Source organism: Acinonyx jubatus, chromosome A3 (genome assembly GCF_027475565.1).
Source record: "Acinonyx jubatus isolate Ajub_Pintada_27869175 chromosome A3, VMU_Ajub_asm_v1.0, whole genome shotgun sequence".
In the NCBI taxonomy this organism is placed as follows: domain Eukaryota; kingdom Metazoa; phylum Chordata; class Mammalia; order Carnivora; family Felidae; genus Acinonyx; species Acinonyx jubatus.
Genome location: NC_069388.1, coordinates 85,297,603 through 85,319,144, shown reverse-complemented (window position 1 = coordinate 85,319,144; position 21,542 = coordinate 85,297,603). Strand labels below are relative to the sequence as shown.

General features: G+C 47.6%; 1 protein-coding gene and 1 non-coding gene across 3 annotated transcripts in view; one reads left to right on the top strand and one right to left on the bottom strand.

The window, feature by feature from the left end:
* LOC106967762 (aspartic peptidase retroviral like 1) overlaps positions 1-15,696 on the top strand; it is a 121,873-nt gene extending 106,177 nt beyond the window's left edge. The window contains exon 10 of the transcript XR_008289379.1: positions 14,097-15,696. This is a non-coding gene — a transcript (aspartic peptidase retroviral like 1). The remainder of the gene's footprint in view (positions 1-14,096) is intronic.
* The window catches only part of MXD1 (MAX dimerization protein 1), a 28,019-nt gene continuing 20,881 nt past the window's right edge, over positions 14,405-21,542 (bottom strand). Inside the window, exons 4-6 of one of the 2 annotated variants that reach the window (XM_027072276.2) lie at positions 21,094-21,208; positions 19,333-19,492; positions 14,405-19,096 (exon numbers count right to left, since the gene is read on the bottom strand). In XM_027072276.2, the coding sequence (XP_026928077.1) occupies positions 18,912-19,096; positions 19,333-19,492; positions 21,094-21,208 (460 nt within the window). In that variant the 3' untranslated portion in view covers positions 14,405-18,911. Of the gene's footprint in view, positions 19,100-19,332; positions 19,493-21,093; positions 21,209-21,542 lie in introns of both variants that reach the window. The other variant, XM_027072275.2, reaches the window with a different exon arrangement.

Genomic DNA, 21,542 nt, shown 5'->3' with positions numbered 1-21,542 from the left:
GTGACTAGCCTGGAGATGTAAGAGAATATATACACAGTGACTGTCTATATGTTTTGGATTTTCTAAGGTAGCCTCAGTTTCAAATATTTTTACTTATTTCTTCCATAATTCCTCTAATTATTTCAAACTCCAATATGTTTGCATCCAAATTGCCTCTTATCCCCAAGAGTGACCCTAAAGTTATTTGTGAGGTGCTGATTGGAGATAGGAAGATTATGGTTATTGTAAACAAGTGGGCAAGTACCTGCCTGGCAAATAGTTCTTACAGCCACCGGGGAAACAGAGGCGGCCTTGGAGGCAGAAAGGTGAGGGGACAAGTGTTGACCTGCACGGGGCAGCCCAAGGGAGTCTGGAGGACAGAGAAGCAGGTAGCAGTGGGGGCTCTGGCATCAGGAGGACAGCTCCTTCCTGGAGGGACTTGGGGCCCGAAACGAGAGAGATGGGATGAAGTGGGGAGGACATTCCTAGATCTGGGAATGGGGTGTTCATCTCTTTTAGGGCTCTACCTCATATCTGCTCCAAGGTTTCTGCCTCTTTCTTTGGAACTCAGTAGGGTTGGAAATTTGGAAACACCCAGGCGAAAAGATCTGCAGGGAGACCAAGGGTGCAAAGCGTCAAGAGCTGTTGAAGATGAAGGCCATCTTCCCTTCATGAGGGTGGGATGAGCCTCTCCTGGAAGTTTCCACCCAGACGTCCGTCCCCAGGGGAGAGACAAATAGCTAAGCAGGAGCCAGAGGCAGGGATGAGTCTTTTTTCTCAGAAGCCCCTGGGGACTTGACCCTGGCCCTCCTGAAGCTGCTCTGAGCCAGGGGTGCTTGCTTCCTTCTCAGAGTCCAGCTGTGATTCTCCTGGAAACTGAGGCCCAGGTGCAGCCCTAATCCTCATGATTACTGCAGCCCATCCCTGCGCAGCCAAGCGTATTAAAAGGAATTGGCTCCGGGCTCAGGGCACGTGAGGCGGTGGGCGGTGCTGGATCAGAAGGAAGTCTTTTTCCGGTGAAGTGAGGCCTGGAGAGGGGGTGCCCTGTGAGAGGCCTGGCTGTGGAGGTGGGAGAACTCCAGAAGGAGGTAGGAGGACTGGGGAAGGGGATGGTCTCCTTGTGCCTCCCAGGTCCCTTTCTCAAGTTTGGTTTTCAGCTCTTAACAAATGTGGCTTCTCTCCTAGGCCAAGCCCTCCCCTCAGGGGACAACCCAGGGGGCACCTCCCTGTGACCTATTTTCCTTCAGGTCCTTCAGATCCGAGGCACATGTGGGGCTGAAGGAGGGAGGGTGAGCCGTGGGAGGGTAGGGAGGTGGACAGGGGATGGGGAGTTGGGTGCCAGGTTGGAACTCCCGGCCAACACCCAGGTTGTCCCTGCTCTGCCCTTCCCCAGGTACAGCAGCTGCTGAGCCCTGTCCTATGTGAACAGGAACAGGGTCACCTGTATCTCAGCTGCAGAGTTGCTTGCTCCCCTGTTCTGAGTGAGGGGAGCCGGTCTGAGCCACCAGCTCTCTCCCATGGAGAAAAATGAGCCCCAAGGTGGGTCCAGCCAGAGGGGAAATCGGTGACTTCTGAAGCACAGGCTCCCATGGAGGAAGGAACTAAGCGGTGGCTCTTAACCTGGGACGGGGATTGGGGGCCAGAGACCTGAGACAAATGCTCTGTGTGTGGTTACAAATGCAAAAACGTGAAGGTGGAGCCTGAGCTGCAAGACGGTGACATGAGCCTCTGGGAGAAGAGCATCAAGGGGGGAGCCCTGGAGAGCAGCTAGGAAAAGTAGGTTGTGGGCACATCGCAGAGGGCTTTGTGCCTGTGAGGAGTTTGTGCGTAACCTGCACACAAACATTTAAACCGTGGAGGATCAGAAAGACCCTTCCAGCTTCTGAGTGTGTGATGGGAGTACAGCAGCAGCGGCGAGTGTAGCTCTGGAAGCTAGGGTACTATTCAGACTTAGGGTCTGAATTTGAGATGACGGGAAGGAGACAGGGAAGGTTGTAAAGGTTTAATACTGGCTGCACATTAGAATCACCTGGGAGGATCAATTAAAGCTGGTTCTTCAGGGTCCTATCGGGCAGCCAGGCTGCAGAATTTGTGGTCTACATCCCACCTGTCTATGCCCCCTTGTGACCCAAAGGGTGACACCCGGGCCAGCAGAAAAGCAGCATCAGTGGCCCCCGGACCATGTTAGAAATGCAGAATCTCTACCCATCCCCCCAGACCTGCACCTGAGCCTCCACTGAACAAGCTTGCCAGGTGATTCTCATGCACAGGAATGTTTGAAAAGCTCTGGCCAAGAACAATCTAGTTAAGGGGCAACTCATGGCTCCTGCAAGGTACCCACTTCTCAAATAATGACCACCACATCCTAAATGGCTACTAATTCCCCACACTATGCTACATAATTCCTCATGCCTTATCCAGCAAACATTTATTCTACTTTTAAACTTTGGTTTTGAAATAATTTCAGACTTTCAGAAAAGCTGCAAAAGCAGTACAAAGAATTTCCATCCATTTCACCTAGTTTCCCCAAATAGTAACATTTTACCAATTAATCTTATCTTCTCATTCTCTCCTTGTCTGTATCGATGTGTATAAACTGTCTGAAGATTGCAAATATGATATGCATTTACTTCTAAAGATTTTAGTGGCTATTTCCTAAAAAACAAGGGATTCTCTTACATAACCACAATACAGTGATCAAAATCAGGAAACTAACGTTGGTATACCACTGTTTTTACCTGATCTGCAGACCTTATTACATTTTTCCAATTATCGCAATAGTGACCTTTATAGCAAAAGAAAACCACTGTTTTCTGGTCCAGGACTCAGTCCAGCCACACACTGCATTTGTTGCCATGCCTCTTTGGCCTCCTTAACCTGAATGAGTCCTCAGTCTGTCTTTCATGCCCTTGACATTTATGAAGAGGCCAGGTCAGTTATTTTGTAGAACATGAATCTACCTTTGGCGGACTGATGCTTTCTTGGGCTTAGATTCGGGTCATGCATTTTTGGTGGGAATGCCCAGAAAAGTGATGATGTGTCCTTCCCAGTGCACATCGGGAGCCTCGAGGTGCCTGTTGGTTCATTACTGGTGATGACTTAAATCCATTGGTCAAAGTGTCTGCCCAGGTTTATCCACTGTAGACTATTTTGTTGTGTATAATTAATGTTTTCTGGGTTGATCCTCTGAGACTATACAAATAGCTTGTTTCTTGTCTTGTCAGACTTAACCACTAGATCCATGGATGATCTTTGCCGATGATGTTTCCAATTCTGCTCCCTACATTTATATGCAGTCCTTCAACTCTGAGTTTTCCCTTACTGTCTATTATTCATGTCATCGTAGACTCAGACTCTTATTTTATTTCGTGAGTTATGGTCGGTTACTACCATTATTTTGGCCCTCAAATTATTTTAGATTTGGCCTTGGGAACCTCTTCAAATTGGCTTCTGTCTTCTTGGGCCATATCCCCATCATAATCTGGGCCCTTACTTCTTTTCTGTAATGAGATATTCCAGGTTCATCTTGTATCTTCGCTGTACCAGCCTTGGAATAGGCCATTTCTCCAAGGAGCCCTTGTTCCTTTTGGTGCAGTCTGATATTCAGAAACCAGGATCTGGATGTTAGGTGTGTTCCTTGTTACTGGGATACCCTTCTATTACATTGCTACTGGGGTGGTCAGATCTAAGGGGAAAAAAAAAACCCAACAGTATATCTCTATGTGTTTCTATCTCTGTATTAAAAATGAGTTCATACTGATACCTCCAATTTCAACCCAGAACCATAGGGTTTATTCTAACCTTCTCCCTTTCCACATTTGCAACTTCTTTCTCCAATGAGAAATCTGACTCCAAGTGACCTACTTTCTTAGTGTTAGAATACCCAGAAAGTAGTTTCAGAATTGTTAGCCCATATGACTGTGAAAAACAAACCTACAAGCAACCACTTATTAATCACCTACTCAGGTGTGGGTGGTCCTTGGCAGCAAATAAGAAAAATAAATTATGAAATCAGACTGCAGTCATCTTAAGGAGACCTAAGGCTCCCAGGTGTGTGAGGCCCTATGTGTCAGCCTGAAGGTATTAGTTTGTCTTGAGGACACAAGGTGTTTGTTAGGGCAGCTGGAGTTAGAGACTGGAGGCCATATGTCTTGTGGCAGTGCTGAGGGAGTAGCTGGCCTCCATGCCCCAGAGGAGTCACCTGGCCTGCCCACCTGGTCCCCAGCCACTGAAGAGCTACTGAGGCAGCTGTCAGCTGATGCCACCACATGCTCTAGTTCCATCAGTCACTGTCCTATCCAGAGTCCACTGTTGCCAAGCAATCCAGGTAATGAATGTGGCTTCCCTGGCTGGGCTGTAAGGAGGGCAAACTCTGGTCAGGCCACGCTTACCACCTCTTCCAACTAGCTGCTGTGTTCTTCCATGTGAGTTCACACATTGGCTCTCAAGTTCTGCCTGCTCACATACTGTGGGCCAGCCTCCCCTCAGCCTGGAGTGGGGCAGTTCTCCAAAGCACATGCCGTCTGTGAGGCTTGTCCTCAGCCAGCCTTGCCTCCCCTCGCCCTGCTTCTCTGGGCTCCTATTAGAGCATCTTCCTACCCTAGGAGGTGTGTGAAGTGAGCCCTGAGCTCCGGGGATTTATAGTCTGAGGAAGGAGGCAGCTCTGTAAAGGAACCCCAGGCCTCAGAGTGGCTCCGTGCTGTGTCCCCTCCCCACTCCCATCTGTGCAGGGCTGGGAGCACAAGGTCACATGGTGGGGATCAGGAAGGGCTTCACAGAGGAGATCTATAAGCTGAAGACAAGTGGCTGTTCCCAAGAAGAAGTGGGGTGGAGGGAGGAGGGTGAGGAAAGGGAGCAAGGACCAGTGGGGCTGGGCTGGCTAACTGAGTGATTGGGGATGGGGAGACAGAGAACCAGGCATGGAGGGTCTTGTATGACTTTTGAGGTGGCTCCAGAAGGCCAGGGATAATTGATGATGGATTCCTTCAGCCTTAAGATGCACTCAGTTAAGAAGTACATTATAAATATAATAATTATTTTTGGAAAAAAACATAAATGTATGTGCCAATGGTATATCCCAATTCAAGAAGCAGTAAAGTGTGTGTGTGTGTGTGTGTGTGTGTGTGTGTGTGTGTGTGTGTGTGAGAGAGAGAGAGAGAGAGAGAGAGAGAGAGAGAGGGAGAGAGAGAGAGGTGGTGGTGGATGTAGGTCTAAAGTAGAGAAAATACTTGATTTCATCTCTAGTACCAACCAGATCCGTGCAGCTGTCTGGTGGGTGGTGCTGCAAAGCATCCTGGTCCTGCCTGTGTTCAGACACAGCCAGAAAGATGCTGTGATCGATTAGTGATGTCTGTTCTGGGACAGAACACGCTAGGAGCCAGCATGGAGAGTGAGCACCTGATTCCTCTACTGTGTGCAATCAGGGCGTTCATCCTTAGGTAGTGGGGAGCTGTGGAAGTGTTATAGGGAGGCAGTTAACATGACATCTCCATGAGTGATGCATCTGAGCCCCAATTCACAAATGCAGAGATGTGTGGGAAATGACAGTTTAAAATGTTTTTCCAAAATTAAAGCTGACTACATCTAGACTATTGAGAAGTCTCAGTCATTTTGGGGGCCTTCTCAGAACCTTATGCAGCATTGAAGCCTTGTGGGGAGAGGGGAGGCTAGTCATGGACACCTGGTATGCTGTTATCATGGAGATGCCCATGTCCTGTTCACGTGATCCCTTTAGGCCACGTGGCTGTGCTGTTTTCTGTGCTAGGCTCAGGGGTACTAGCAGCCTGGGTCTCAGGTCTTGCATTCCTAGGGACACCAGGCAGCCCCTCCCTGTGATGTCCTGCCACTTCTTTAGGGTGAGGCCACTGAATGACATATGGGTGCCTGTTCACTCCAAGACTGACCGCCATCCATCCCTTGTGGCACATCTGTCTTCCTCATCTCATATGCACCTGAGCCCATGCACCTCCCTGTCCAGGGAGCTCGGACAGATTCTCATCCATGGGTTTAGGCAGATACAAAAGTTGGGGAGGAAAAGTACCATATCTTACAGGTAACACTGGCTTTTAGCCCAGGAACATAAGCAAACCCTAAAAGGCCAGGCTACTTGCCTGAGATGGAAGAGTCAGGAGAAGAACCTGGAGCAAAAGCACACACTGTTGTTTTCATGTCCTGCTCTGATGTGCATTCCGGCATCCTGTGGAAGGGGCACAGGCATAAGACCGGATGGAAGGGGTTGTCTGTTGGGGAGACAGCAATGGCCCAGGTACAGGGTGAAGAGGCTAATAAGCAGGGTCAGTGGGGAAGGGGGACCAATTTCTGAGGTAATAGGGGTGGTTTTTCCCCTCAGGGAACATTTGACAATGTCTGAAGACCTCTTGGGTTGTCACAGACTTCAGAGAGGTGTGGGGGGCAGTGCCATTGGCATCTTGTGGATAGAGGCCAGGGCTGCTGCTAAGCCTCCCACAATGCACAGAGTGGTCCCCCAATGTGGAATCCTCTAGGCCTGGATGTCAACAGCAGTGCCAAGGCTGAGAAACTGGCCTGAGGTAACTCAGTTTGCTGATTTGGCAGTTTCTTTCTAAGTCTTACAAACCCCCCTGGAATGTAGGTTTTATCTCCATTTGACAGATGGGAAAATTGACATTGGGGGAGGCTAGTTGGCTCAACATTGCTCAAATGGTAAATAGCTGAGCTGAGTTAGAGTTTAAGCCCCTCTTACTCCAGAATGTTCAATTCATTCTGCTGGGGCAGTCCACACAAAGACTTGGTAAAAACGAATTTGTTTTCATCTATTATAAATAGAGCAAGGAAAGACAAAGTGGGAGGAAACGAATGTGAAAAGCTGAAATGTTCAATAAATAGGTCTTGGTTAACTAAACAGTATGTAAGGTATTTGTGAAACTTCCGAACATGTTCACTGTGGTTGGAAAACTTTTTTTGTTGTTGTTTTGCCAATTTGTAAAAATTTATAAAAATTACCAAACAAGTAGAAGAGACACCATTGGCTGAGAATAAACTGGGAGGAAGAACTCCTCTAAACGGCCCCCCCAAATTTCGGATCCTTTTGTTACTTGTTTGGTTAATTTTTTTCATTGTTTAAATTCCTTTTAGTAATTTGTTTTTGGTGTTTTTACAAAAGGAGTGAGTGTTCATTATGGGAAAACCAGAAAATTAGGTCAATCCAGAAATCTACAAAGAAACTCCACTTGCCACCCCCCTCCCAAGGTCAGACATGACCTATTCTTCCAGACCTTTCTCTATTATGGACATTTACAGGGATGCGTTTTCCTTCACTCTTCTACTCTGTTATTTTTTCTTTCTTCCTTTTTAGCAAAAATAGGATGACATAGTATTTTCTCCATACTTTGCGTAACTAATCCCCTATCTTGGACATTCAGATTGTTTTCAACATTTTGCCATTACAAACCTCACAACACAGTGAGGAACTGGAATGTAAAGCAGCCACACAGAACACACAAACCTCACAGCCACAATGGTAAGTGGAAGAAGCCAGACACCAACATGTGCAGTGTGATTCCATTTAGATAATAATCCAAAACAAATAGGCCAAATGAAGCCACGGTGTGTAGAGATACACACTGAGGCAGACTTCTAAAGGCAAGAGCAAGTATATACTTACGACAGAAGCAGGGTGGCTGTGATGATGTGTCGGGAAGGGCATCTGGGGACATCTGGGGGCCAGCAGTGTCTTGATTCTTGAGTGGATGGGGTTTATGTGGGCATTTACTTTACAATAATTCACTAATCAGAACATTTATGTTCTCTGCACCTTTATGTGCATGGCCTTTCACAATACATTTTAAAAAAATGTTTATTTATTTGAGAGAGAGTGGGGAGGGGCAGAGAGAGAGGAAGAGACAGAGAATCCCAAGCAGGCTCTGTGCTGTCAGCACAGAGCCCTATGTGGGGCTCGAACTCCCAAACCTTGAGAACATGACCTGAGCTGAAGTCACAAGTCAATGCTTAGCTGACTGAGCCACCCAGGAGTGCCTCACAATACATTTTTAAAAATGAACAGTATTAAGACAGGCTGCTAGAATATTAACTAGAAATGGAAGGCAAAATACTTGAGATGGTACAAAATGATGCATGCCACCTCCATTCTACATCAAAATCCCATTTTTAAAAAGTTAATCTTAAGCTTTTTATTTAATTAATTAGTGTATTTATTTAGAGCAGGTGCAAGTGAGCAAGGGGCAGAGAGAGAGAGAGAGATAAGTGGGGCTCACCCAAAGTGGGGCTCATGGTCACCCAATGATGGGTTCAGACTCATGAACTGTGAGATCATGATCTGAACCAAGTCAGATGCTTAACTGACTGGGCCACCCAGGCACCCCCATATCCCAATTTTTGAAAAATGATGTGGACTATCTTTTTCCACCGAATTGTCCTTTGGGCTGAATTGTTCCCCGCACTCCTACCAACTTGTTCTCAAACCAGATTGTTTTCTATCAAATTGCTTTTGTTTTTGACCAAGTCGTGTGGATTATTCTAAAGCACAGGTACTTTCCGTGGCACTCTGCCCTCCTTCGTCCGACCCTGCCCGTGATAAAGTCCTTCATTTGTAGTGAACCCCTCACTCCCCGTGTTTCACCATCTGCCCTCTGGGCCACATGGCCCCAGAGACTCATCCTGCCTCAGCTGTGAGCTTGAAGTCTGTCTCTTGCTCCTATTCACTTCCTTGTCCATCTGTGTGCAAATGTGGACAGCTGAACGTGCCGTGTGCCAGGCATGGGTGTAGGTACCGGGGCGCCACCGGTGTGGAGAGCTGTGTCTTTGCTCTTGTAGAATCCCATTTTAATATCAGACAGACAAAACAATGTCCTGTGGTACGAAAAGATGAGTCTGGATGACAGGGATAGTGGGTAGAAAGTGAGGAGGGATGTGTAGTTTTATACAGAGGGGGTCAGGGGCCTCGTGGATACGGTGACCTCTGTGCAAAGACAGGAGTGAAGGAAGGAGAAAGCCACGGAGGTGTCAGGGGAAGGAATTCTGGGCAGAAGGAGTAGCAAGTGCAAAGGCCAGGGGCGTTTAGGGAATAGCCCATGGGGCAGGGCGGCAGGACCTGAGGTCAAGGAGGGTGGCCAAGGCCAGGTCAGGTGGGTACTTGCCACTGAGGAGGCTCTAATGTTCCACTGAGAGAGTTCCACAGCTGCCTTTTGCACTGAGGAAGGCTGGGATCTGAGGTTTGTTTTAAAAGGATAATGGTGTTTGTTGGAGATCCTGGGGGCAGACAGGGGGAGACCAGCTTCTCAGTGACCTCCCCATGGCTTCACTCTGTGGTGGCCCCTTCACTTTTAGACACTGGCCACTGAGACCCCTTTCCTCTCTGACCCGCGGCAGTAGGTAGCACTCCCCTCTGGGACTGGCATGTCCACAGCCAAGGATGGGGTGGGGGACTGCACTTAATCTCTTCAAATGCACTTATCTGAGATGCCCCCTCACGTTAGTGCTCAAGAAGTTTTGGATCCTGCTTCTGTTAGGCAATCTGAGTGCCATCTTGCCACCTTGGGGTCATCCTCCGATGTGGAGAACGTGTCATCCATACCTGAGTCCAAATTATTGTGTTCATGTTGAATGGGACAGGGTTAGGGAACATGTTCCATTCATGCCACTGGATGCCTTCTTGTAGATAGACCTGCATCCACTAATTTAATCTCCGTGGGACCACAAGGAGTTTTTTAATACTGAAATTTACTGAATACTGATTTTCTCTTTGGAAATATACAACAGAGCAGATTCCAGGCTAGTGGGGTGAAAACAATTTTCTCATTTACTTGCAATTCAATGAACTTTCTTGAGTTGGGGAGAAAGGGTGGTGTTCCTCCTGCTTCTGACAGGTGACTCAGACCCAGGCCAACTCTGCCGCTGCCTCCAGCCTCTGTGGAAACCCCCAGAGGAGCCCCAGTTCCTACAGACAAGTAAGGATTGCTTTCAGCCTTGATGCAGCTCCCTACTAGCCTTTGGCAAGTTTATTTCCATTGCTTAAAAAAAAACAAAAACAAAAACCCACACTAACCTTCCCTCTCCGCACTCTGGACCCCAATAACCTTACCCTTTGCTTAGTCAACCTCCCTTCTCTCTGCTTGCTGAAGAGAGGAACAGAACATTTAAAAAAATTATTATCATACATAGGTAGCACTCTTATACAACTGTGTCTTCCCTATTCTCTGCAAAGGTGAACTTAAATGACTTCCAAAATTACATATATTAAAATAAAAGAAATTTTAAATAAAAATCAAGGTCAGGGAAAAGACTAGGGGGAATTTAGATATACAAATCTCAAGGTCTCACATAATTACTAAAGGCAAGGTGTGAATTTGGCTCTGAGCTTCCTGGCAGCCTAAGCAATAAGAGAAAGGTGATCCATTTAATGATTCACCTTTTCCCTGAGGAAACACACACCCATTCTTCAGGAAAAGCAATTAGATTCCTGCTCTGAGTTCTGAAAAGTGGTTTCACCCATCATTGAGGGATCTAAGTGTGGGAAAGAGAAAGCAGTGCCTCACCCGAGTCCTCTCTTGGCCATCTGTTTCCACTAATGCCTCTTCTAGGCTCCATGCTGTTCCGTGTCCTGTGCTGGTCTGTGCTTGCCCTGCAGCTGCTTTGACCAAAGCTTTTAATTGCCAAGTTGTGGAGAACTGTCACAGCCCTGGCAGTTGCAGAGTTCACAGTCGAAATGTGGAGTCTTTGTTGACTGGCTAGCACTCTAACTACTATTGTTCTAAATTTGCTTTTGGAAAGACACCTGCAGACCTAGTCTCCAAGGCACCTCCCACTCTTCTGATTAGGTGCCTGCAAAATGTAGGCATTTTAGCAGGGGTGTCTCTGGTTTAACCAGTCCTGTACTTCCTGGTCTCTCCTTGAGAGTCTCTGAGCCGCCTTGCAGAGCTAGAGGGGTTTTAGGATTTGTTTTGACTTTTTGAACAGCATCTAGGTGAGGTACAACCTGAAAAAAAACGCCCCTTTCCCCACCTTTGGCCATATTCTACCCCTGAGTCACCCTCCTCTCTCTCCTGTCAGTTTAGCCACTTCCTGCCTGCTGTTTGTTGTCTAAATAGCACAGTCAGAACAACATATTTGAACACTTCCCTGCCATCTCATGTAATTTTCCCTTCCAGGCTGATTTCTTTTCTGAATGTTAGAATTTTGTCTTCTGAAAGCCTTAGTTATGTCTCTGACAGTGCGGGGTTTCTCTCCTTGCTGGTAAAATAATCCTGATTGCTCCCATGTGCTGAATGCTCCTGAAAGTCAGGCATGGGGCTAGGTTCTTTCCATACCCTGTCTCACATAATCCCCCCAACAGCCACAGGAAATAAATACTATTATTATCCTTACTTTACGGAACGGGAACATAGAGCCCAGGACAATTGCCCCAGGCATTGGCCCTTGGATCCATCTGACCAGAGTCCGTGTGCTTGACCCCCCATCCAGGGTATCTAAAGGACATTGTATTCCCCCAGACGATCTCTCATTCCACTGCTGATCAGAATTCACTCCAGTGCTCCATGACAACAGCATCCTATCCCTTCTGGGCGATGGGAATATCAGTAAGGCAAGGCAAGAATTTCTCAGACATTTTTAACTAAGTGACCTTTCCAGGAGATGGTTTGGGTCTCCCAGACCTTCTGGGGCAGGGCTGGGGACTGCTGCTGGGTGTTATCCAGCCTGGCCAGCAAGTTTGGTTGGGCTACTGTTTCTCCCTTTCCTCTGTCCTCTAGGCCCTCCCACGTGTCTTCTCTCCCAGGCCCATGGTTTCCTTAAAGGTAGACCTATTTCTGACACAGAGCTCCCTACCGTGATTGTCATCGCTCACCTCTGCCCCAGGTCAGGCCGAGAGCATCTGATAAAAGACTCCTCTCTCTTCCCTCAGCGCCTCAGTGAACCTCTCCAGCCCTCGAGTCCCCAGTCCACCAGCCCCGTCCTGGCCTTGGGGCTATACCCTTTGCTCTGTCCCGGCTCTTGCCCCAGTTGTCCCACTAAATCCTGAGCCTGTCTTCACCAGAGATGCTGCCTTTGTGCACATTGAGGGAGGGTCCCGGAAGCTGTGGCCTGGCACAGCCTGCCCCCCTGTCTGCTGAAAGGGGGTCAGAGACTCTCCTCCAGCATGCAGCTTCCTGTTCCTCTGGGCGAGCGTTCACCCCTAGTCAGTGAGCAGCCCCATCTGCTTTGTGTGGTCCCCACAAGGACGTCCCCTGAATTCCACATGGGACAGTGTGGGCAGAGGGCCGACTTGCCACCTAGTCCGTGTCAAGCCCTGAACAGTGCTTTCCTACAGGGTTCCTGCCTCTGGAGCCCCCAGCCATGGGAAGCCCAATGCCCTTAATTAATGGGAAGGCCCAAGTGGGCGATGGGAACAAGAGGCTGCTACTCCAGAGTCTCTTTACAGAGAGGGTTGCCGTGTTCCTCCTCATCTAGGTCATGGTGACATCTAAGAGGTGGACCAAAGTGGCACTTGATTAAGGGGAACTCCAAGGCCTACGTGGAAGTGTGTTAAGTAAATAACAGTTGAATGAAGTGATGTCACAGGGTCTACAACCAAGAAGACTTGGTGTAGAAAGAATGTCTTCGAGTCCTATACAGAATGTCCTCCTCTAGGAGCATGCTGGGTTATTGTCACAAGACCCCCATGAGTTTCAAGGGTCAGGGGTTATTCCTCACAAGAGGCAGAGAGGGATGTTAAGATGGAGGTGAGGATGATGACTTAGCAGTGGCGATCCACACTTGCCCTGTGCGTTCCCAGTTTCTGCCTCATTAACTGGGGCCTAAGGCCCCTTCTCGGAAAACGGCCGCATCCAAAGGCTTAAAAAAGAAAATGCGATGTATGGAAAACTGATTAGAGTTTGACACCGCTCTTGCAACAATTGAGGCAAAGGAAGGTGGGCTCTGGTGTTCGAGCCCCCCAGCTCTGTGGACTCGGGGCCAAATGCCTCCCCTCCCTCTGCCTGCATCCTCTTCTGAGAGACGGGGACAGTGGCCGCAGTCACCAGCAGAGCTGATGTCGGAGCTCCCCGAGGCGCGGAGGCAGAGCCCTCAGGACCCGTGAGTTGACCATTTTGGTGATGTGGACCCATACGGCAGAAAGAAGGACACTTCACCAGGCTGCTGTGAGCGAGCAAAGTCAGGAAACCTTGGGAATAAGATTTGTCATCTTGTGGGGGCTGCTCTTTATGTGAGAGCTGCCTCCGTGATTATCTGCGGCCCAGAGCTTCCTCTCCCTCAGCCACAGTGAGCAGGGGCCTGGTGCTGTGGGCCAGCACAGCTTTTGTCCATTTGCTGATGGTTCACTGCCTGGTGGGTTCAGTTTGGAGTCCACAGAGGTGGATTCTAGAATCTCACATCCTAGACTGGCCCAGTGCTCGGCCCATGCTTTTTGGAGAAAGCGGAAGAGAAAGGCTACTTCTCCCAAGTAGAAACACCAGAAAGATCCTTTTTTTTCATAAGCCCTGCAGAGTGTACACCATCATGGATAACTTCCAGGGCCCCACAGAAACCTTCTGGAATTTTTAGGTGGTTTGAAGAAGAGGAGGTCCCTAGTAAAGAAGGAGAAAGCCACCTTTTTCTTTCCACTCGACTCTGAACAAGTGCTTTCTTGAGGGAGCAAGAAGAATCAGGCTAGCTGGGCGGGACTTGAGGTCCAGAGCCAGTGACACTAGAAAGTGTTACCAGAGGTCAGGGTTTTGTGTTTTGTCCACAGATGTGTCCTCAGCTCTACGACAGAGCCCAGCTCAGAGAGGGTGCTCAACCCCTATATGTTGAATGAATGAATGAATGAATGTAAATTAATGCCCTAAAGCAGGTGCCTTCTCTCCTCTCAGTAAATCTCATGTGTCCTTCACAGTCTGTCCTCCCTGCACGTGTCCCATCGCTCGCCACGTGCTCTGGCCTCCAGGCCACACCCCAGCCCTGCGGGGCTGCCCCCTTTTCCTAACGCCTGCCTTTGCTCTAGGCTCCTGTCCTCGCTGACACCTACTTTCTCCAGGGCCCAACTTGAATGGCACCACCTCTGTGACTTCTCATGGCACTGTCCCTGCCCAACTTTATTCCACAACTATGTGGTATTAAATTGTGACTCCCATCTCCGTCTTTCCCAGCAGAGCGTGGGCTGGAGAGACCGGGTGCCATCTTGGTCGCCCACATCAGCAGAGGTGACTGCGTGGTAACCAGTGACCCAAGGGCGAGTGTGGAACAGGAAACAGGTAAGAGGGGCAGCTACACCAGCATCGGTTCCGATCAACACATGAGGTCAGCCCGAGCCACACAATCTGAAGTCTTCTCACAGAGCCTAAGTGCTCAAAACTTTTGGTCAGTGAATTTTCCATGAAATTAAAAAGTCTGATTAACACATTTCTGGAAGTAGAAAGAAACCCCAAAAGGGCACAAAATAACAGGAAGACCCAAATTTAATAATGAAATAATTTATTTGTGAACGGTGGAACGATACAGAAGTTTACATATACACAGCAAAGATTCTCTAAAACATGTAGTAGTTCTAAAAATGCATGTGCTAACTGTAGTAAAAAGCACCATTCTCTAGATCTTGACACAGGATTTACATTGGCGTCATATTTACATAAAGAAATAAACATCTGGAAACAGAATTCCATACTCTCTCATCTGCTGCTCCCCTCTGTAGGCTGTGTTTACCATTAGGAAGATGGCCCCCAACACTGATGGTTAACAGCAATATTCCCAGAGCACCAATTCTAGGGACGGGGGGTAAAGGCAAGTTTGGTTCTCAGGTAAAAGCTAAACTGAAGAATGCCCCATTAAGTCACCACCCCCCATAGAGTAAGAAATCAAACTTAAAAATGTGGATAAATCTTGGAATTGGGTGCCTTACTAATTCTCATTTTATGATTTTGAGACAAGACCAAGATACTCAATTTCTTCAGCCATTTAATAGCTGACTCAGGCAGTGCCAGGCAGTGTCGTCTTCTTTCAGAAGAATGTAGTATAAGAAAATCATCCATGTAATAAATATTAATGAAGAAATCATGATAAGTCACATATAGTACACACACCCCTCCCCACCCCCAGATATCTTTGCAAACAAAATATCCCATAGTCACAGAGATCTGAATGAGAAAAGCCACCCCCCCTCTAAAAGGGTCTTTGGGTCATCTTCTCCCAGAAAGGATTTTAAAACTCAGTAGCCAGCTACCTAAGCTTACTGCATCCAAGAGTTAGACATACACACACACAAAAAACAGATTGACCTGCAGGAAATCACCTTGCAGCCATTGACTTCCTGGGGTTCAACACTCAGGGCAGGTAAAGGAGGAAGCTTGAGGAGCAAGGGGAGGAGGAAGAGAAGATAGATTCAGGAATACGTCATAAAGCATAATGAAAGTGGTATTCTTGCCAATATGGCATGGTATAAAAGCCTAAATAATGTGTATATGCTGTCTAAAAATAGTTTTTTTCTTTAAAGGATGGGGCAGAGGCAAGAAGAAAAAAAGCCCATAATACCCATAGTGAGCCCCAAGACTCCACTTGACCATTACTTGAGCATCACCATCCTAGGTTGACAATTTTTCCCCCTGCACCCCAGCATTTGCTCTTGGCCACTTAAGGGACGGATCAGAGAGGCCCATAGGAAACCCAGGTAAGGACTCTGTTTCTTTTTTTCTTTTTTTTTTTTTTTTTTTTTTAGAGGCGAAAAGAAAATGCTTCCTTTAAAAACTAAAACCACTCAAGTGGCCAACTGCAGGGTCAGGGGCCTATTGCAGTGCTCAATTTTGAATCGTCCTGGGCATTACTGGAGTCTTGGGTTTATTGGGAGGAGAATTTAGGTCCTGCTCAAAAAAGTGATTCAAAGAGCATCACAAACTAACATTAGGTCTGTGACTAGAGAAAGGAGTCAGCAGTCACTATCAGCACCTTGGAGAATTCAAGATCTTTGCTTAGCAGAAGAAACCCAAACAAAATACCCTGGGTGCTTCACCTGCCATTCTAAGCCAACAGGCGTGGAAAGCTGTGTTCTGGGATGTTAACAGCACGCACCGGTATTTTCTCACTGCATGAAATTGGACTACATACTCTTACCTTCCCATCTGCATTGCGATGGTATCAGTAAGAGTATAGATTTTTCAGTTTTTAAAAATCAATTTTACATAAAAATATGCATGTGCCTATATTTACACACATCTATATTTACGTACAATTGTCAAAGTTTTAAAGGCTGGGGTTTATATCTTTGCCCATTCCCCTCCCCCCAACAACCCTAATAGAAAGGTTTTTCATTTTGCTTAAAAAAACCAAAACAACCAAAAAGACTTTATAGCTCTTAACAGTCACGCTGGTGGATCAGTGAATGAGAGGGTAGGTTGGCAAATGAGGGCTGCCGATCACCCGCGTAGGGAAGAGGATTAGCTGCCTTGGGCTGAGTTTGCTGGTCCTGAATTTACAGTTTTGGTTAGAGGCCTATCTGGCACGCCAAATCGGTCTACCTCGAGCTTTGAAAAGTAATGTCTAACCCTGGTGTCAGTTTATCACAAGTGCATTAAAAATAGATCAAATTCCACATTTCTATATGCAATCAAATTGAAAAGGACCAGACAAACAGTGCAAAGGTCAAATAATTACTGTTTTATATTGGGACAGTACATTTCAACCAAAAGACAAAAATGCAGTTTAACTTAAACACAGAAAATAATGGCATCTCTCAGATGCCTTATTTTGAAATCAAACAAATACACAAATTCTGTTCCCCTCCCTCCCCCGATGCAAGCCCACCAGCTTTGCCCAAAGTCTTGAGTTTTCGATGCCTTAAGGCATCTGGCATCTTGGACTTGTGAGGCGCTTGAATGTAGCAATTAAAATGCTTGAGAGGTCTCGTGAATGGCATTCGAAAGGGACCTCAAAGTGCAGATACATCTTTTCAAACATGTTACAGGCTGAGCTGGCTCTTTCAACACTATCACTCTGCTTAAATTCAGGAAGCAGGCTTTAAAAATGCAAAAGGCATACAAGTTGTATTTCAGTGCAAATCTTCAGCTGGTCATTGGAAAAGATTCCAATTAAAAAAAAAATCCTTTGTGTCACCTGCCCCTCCCCCCACCCAAAGCTGAAATGAAGGAAAAAAAAAACAAAACAGAAAACAAAACCAGAAGAATGACAGATGAGTTTGGAAGCATTTAGGAATCGACTACTTCCGATTAAAATTTTTTTAATAGAGAATCATTAAAATGAAAAAACAAAAGTAATCTTTGTTTGGCCCGCTCTTCACGTGCAGAATGAGCTTCCTTGTGGAGCACGTTTGAACTCTGAGTTGTGTGGAAGGCGGAGGCGCTGGAGGCATGGTGAGGCTGGGAGGGGGCCAGAGACCGCAAGCGGCGGGGAGCGCTGGGCAGCTGCCCGCCCCCCCACCCCTCCGCCGGCTGGTGCAGCCTTGGAGCCCTTAGGTTGCAGTGCGTCTGTGGATTTTAGGAATGTTCTCGTCACTTTGTGACACACAATCTGTTTCAGCGTCACAGGGTTTACAAATGGTTCAAATTCAATGAAAAAGACTCGTCAGAGGTGGAAAACCTCGACGTCAAAAATATGAATGCAAAAATATTAAGGGGAACGAACCAATTTTGTAGATACCTACATACAAAGTTTCTAGAACATCTATAAAAGCACAAAGTCTTAAGAATTTGTTTTCCATTACATTAGTTTATATAAAATGAATAAATAGTATTTATAGATTTAATGTGTCTTATGTACATATACATGTGCTCTGTTTTAGCTTAAATAAAAATGCTACAAAGTGGGAGACCACTTAAGGGGGAAATCATAACCAAAAAGAAAGATCAGCCTTTTAAACTAGCAACCCAAAAGCCTCCATTAAGAAGATTCTGGGCGTATCCAAAAATAAGGAGAGGAATTCTAATAACACTGTACCCTCCCCTCCTGTTCACCTGCAACAGAGTAGAAATGTGGACTTTTCCTTTCACTGATGATGGACACTAGCTCAGCTAGTGCCAAAGCTCAGTTATTGCTGAAAGTTAGATAGGAAAATAGATTAGAATTGGACCAAGTGTCACTTATTTGGGGGTGAAAAAAAGGCATAATCGCTTTGTGTTAAGTGGGAAATGGAGATCTCATTTATCTCTGAGGTAGGAAAAAAAAATGTTCCAGAGACAAGTAGCATAACAAACTTGGAGGGGAAAACGGGTCTTGGGACAGCAGTGGACGGCGCGGCCCAGAGCACATCGCAGAGATTGTACCGTCTGGTGGGTGGGAACGAGCGCCACTGGAGCTCTGATAAAGCTGTGCAGCCCCAGAGACCTGCCATCAAGATGTCCATTCTAAAGTGAGAAGTACTGCTCCCATCCACACGCGGGTCACGGGTCGCGGGTCGGGGAAGCAGCGCAGGGTGTGTGTGAGGGGGTGTTTTCTGGAGGTATTCCTGACTCCTCACGGGGGGTGAGGTCCACAGTTAAGTGCTCTTAAACGCCGCTTTCAAAGCTTGCTTTGGAGTTCTGAGATCAGGATCTCGACTTTAAAAGTTTGTTTCCTTCAGGTTCCTAAGCACAAGACACATTCGGACATTTCTGCTAGGTGAGTAACATAGCCAGAAAACTCTAAGAAAGGTTTGCTAGACTACACGGGGATGGTAAGGAAAAGGGGGAAACTGCTGAGATGTGAAAGTTGCTTATTCGGTCTAAGAATTCTTGGGTGCTTCAAATTGATTGGAATGTACAGTCTCTCGGATGAATTTTTAGGGACAGAGAGAGAAGCTAGTGGATGCAATCAGAAACCCACAATCCTAAGCACTTCCGCGAGAACGTTTACAAAGCTGAGTTTGGTAGAGGTGGTACACGGAAGCTTACGTGCAGGGGGGCTGTGGGCGGGTCCAATACACTACCTAAGCCCGTCCGCCGAGAGAACCATCGGGAGGCAGCCGAGGAGACCACGCTCTCTTAGAGGCCCAGACACGTCTTGTGATTGTCCTGGAGCTTTATCCTCTTCATGCTGGAGCTGGAGTAGCCCTCGTCACTGCCGAGGCTCTGCATGCTTCCCCGCTCGTCGGAATCGCTCACGCTGCTGCTGCTCCAGTCCAGGTCCCCCGTGAGATAGTCTGTGCTTTCAACGTCCACGTCGATTTCTTCTGTGGGGAGGACAAGAGACACTGGTGAAGCCATGCTTCTGAAAGCTCAGGCCGGAAATCCGAGCCAGCCCCGCCAGGCCCTTCTCTGGACCTGGTGCCTAAGTGCAAAAAGGAAAGAGGGACTTGTTACCGGATGTCACGTTACTCAACAAGTCTAAGTCACCCGTGGGCTCCGAGTTCCTCCCCTGCGCTGCCTGGGCCGGGTTGGGGGACACGCAGGGTGGGGGGCTCACCCCTGTCGGAGTCTGAGCGCTCAGAGGAGACAGTGGAGCCGATGCTGTCCATCCGTATCCTCTCGATGCCCAGCTTCTCCAGCTGCCGCTTCAGGTGTCGCTGTTCTCGCTGAAGCTGGTCTATTTGGTGAATGGCTTTTCTGTCACAATCTTCAAGTTTCTGCAAGCCAAAGGGGTAGCTGTTGGAGCTCATGGGCAGATTTCAAAATTGGCAATGACTCTGCATCTTCCCCTCTCGCACTGAGCTGTGTGTCAGCCTTTCCCCAAAGCCATTTGGGGTCACTTATCTAGCTTCTCACAGGGCAGGAAACTGGCCAGCGACTCCTGCCTTCGTCTAACCTCTTCCGTATTGACTCAGCCGCGGGTACCTGCACTGTCGGGGCCCTGGGGATGGGCACGGCCGGCAGCCCCCCCCCTTGGCTGGGGGGATGCCCTGACCGCCTCTCTGAGCTGGGGCGCTGCGTGCAGCGGCAGCCGTGAGGCGCTGCCATTTACAAGTACGGGTATTCAGCTACACATTCCGATTAGAGAAACACTTTGAGTCGTGCCAAATCCCAATTAACTTCTGTTTGTTTCCTGCTACCAAACGGTCCCTTTTGAAGTCCTGATTCCAAACGGTCCAACATAAGAGCTTAAACACGTTTCTGTAGACCACTTGTTTTTACAAGTCTGTTTAACTGTAGTTATTTTGCTCTGAATAGAGGTTCTTCCCCCCCCACCCCCCAGAATTGTCATGTATACAGGCCTCTAACCACAACTAAAGTGACATTTGTCCAATAGTGACTAAAGGATTACAAAAACATGCTAAACAGTGAGTTTGGCTGTGGCTCTCAGGAGTTTGAATACCCCTCCCCTCCCCTATTCAAGCTACTACCAAGCAAGGACTCTGTTTCAGACCCTCTGGCAGGTGAGCATAAAGACCTGGTCCCCTCCCTCTAACAACAGAGACCACCACCAAAGTGTCCTACAAATCAGATGTCAGCTGTGACCAGCGCTGAGAGAGTACGCTCTCCAACGATAGGTCCATCTGGGGCAGGAAGCCTGTAAGCAGGGCAGGAGAGGTTTCCCTGAGCTAGTGATACCTATGTTAAGGTCTGAAGGATGACAAGAAGTGAACTGGGTGAAGAAGGGAGGGGAAAGCCTAGCAAGCAGAGGGAACAGCACATACAAAGGCCCTGTGTAGGACAGCACAAGTTCAAAGGGCTGAAAAGGCCTATGGCACAAGATGCTGTACAGGCAGGTAAGGACCAGGTCGGACAGCCTGGGGCGGGCCTGCTGCAGAGTATGTCCTGAGCCACTGAAGAATCTGAAAAAGGGGGACATGTTGATTTGATCTTTCGAAGGATTCTTCTTGGGAAACATGGAACTTAGCTCAGCAGTGGCCAGAGGGATAGAGGGAAGCTTCTCTGGAGTTTACCACAGTAGATGATGGCAGGGTGAAATGGAAGTAAACGAGCCCATGAAATGTTTAGGTCTTAGAGGTGACTTAGACACCGTGGCTACACAGCAAGAGCTAGCAAGGGTGACCCTGGCTTAATCAAATGGACAACTGGATGGGCCATTTAATTTCTGCTACATAGGAGTGAGAAACAGTTGGGGTCTTGGACATGTTGGGTTTGGGATGCCTGGGATTCATCTAAGAGGCAAGGTGGAGGAGTTCAGGGGAAAGGACTGTCCTAGAGATACACGTTTGCTATCCTGCATCAACAGGCAAACCTTTACTGAAGGTTAAGCTGAAAGGAATCCCAAGGATATACCTACCTTTATGTGCAATTTGGCTTTTGTCAATAAACTCAACGTAGTGTGTCGGTTCGATTCAGGTCCAAGCGGCACTAGCCCCTTCAACTTCTCCAGGCACAAGCGAAGATGGGCCCGCCTATGAAAACAAGGTCACGGTAGCACTAAGATTGAGCGTCCAACTTTGGTTCAGGTCATGATCGCGTGGCTTGTGAGTTCAAGCCCCGCATCAGGCTCTGTGCTAACAGCTCAGAGCCTGGAACCGGCTTCAGATTCTGTGTCCCCCTTTCCTGCTCTGCCTGCCTCCCTCTCCCCCTCCTCTCTCTCTCTCGCAAAATAAACAGAAAAAAAATTTTTTTTTAAAGAGTATGAGGTTGCCCAGACCCAGTAATGGCAAATGCCACCAAAAATCTCTGGCCAAACATGTTTGGAAATTGGATAACTCTGGTGAAAGCCACAAAGAAGCAAAAACT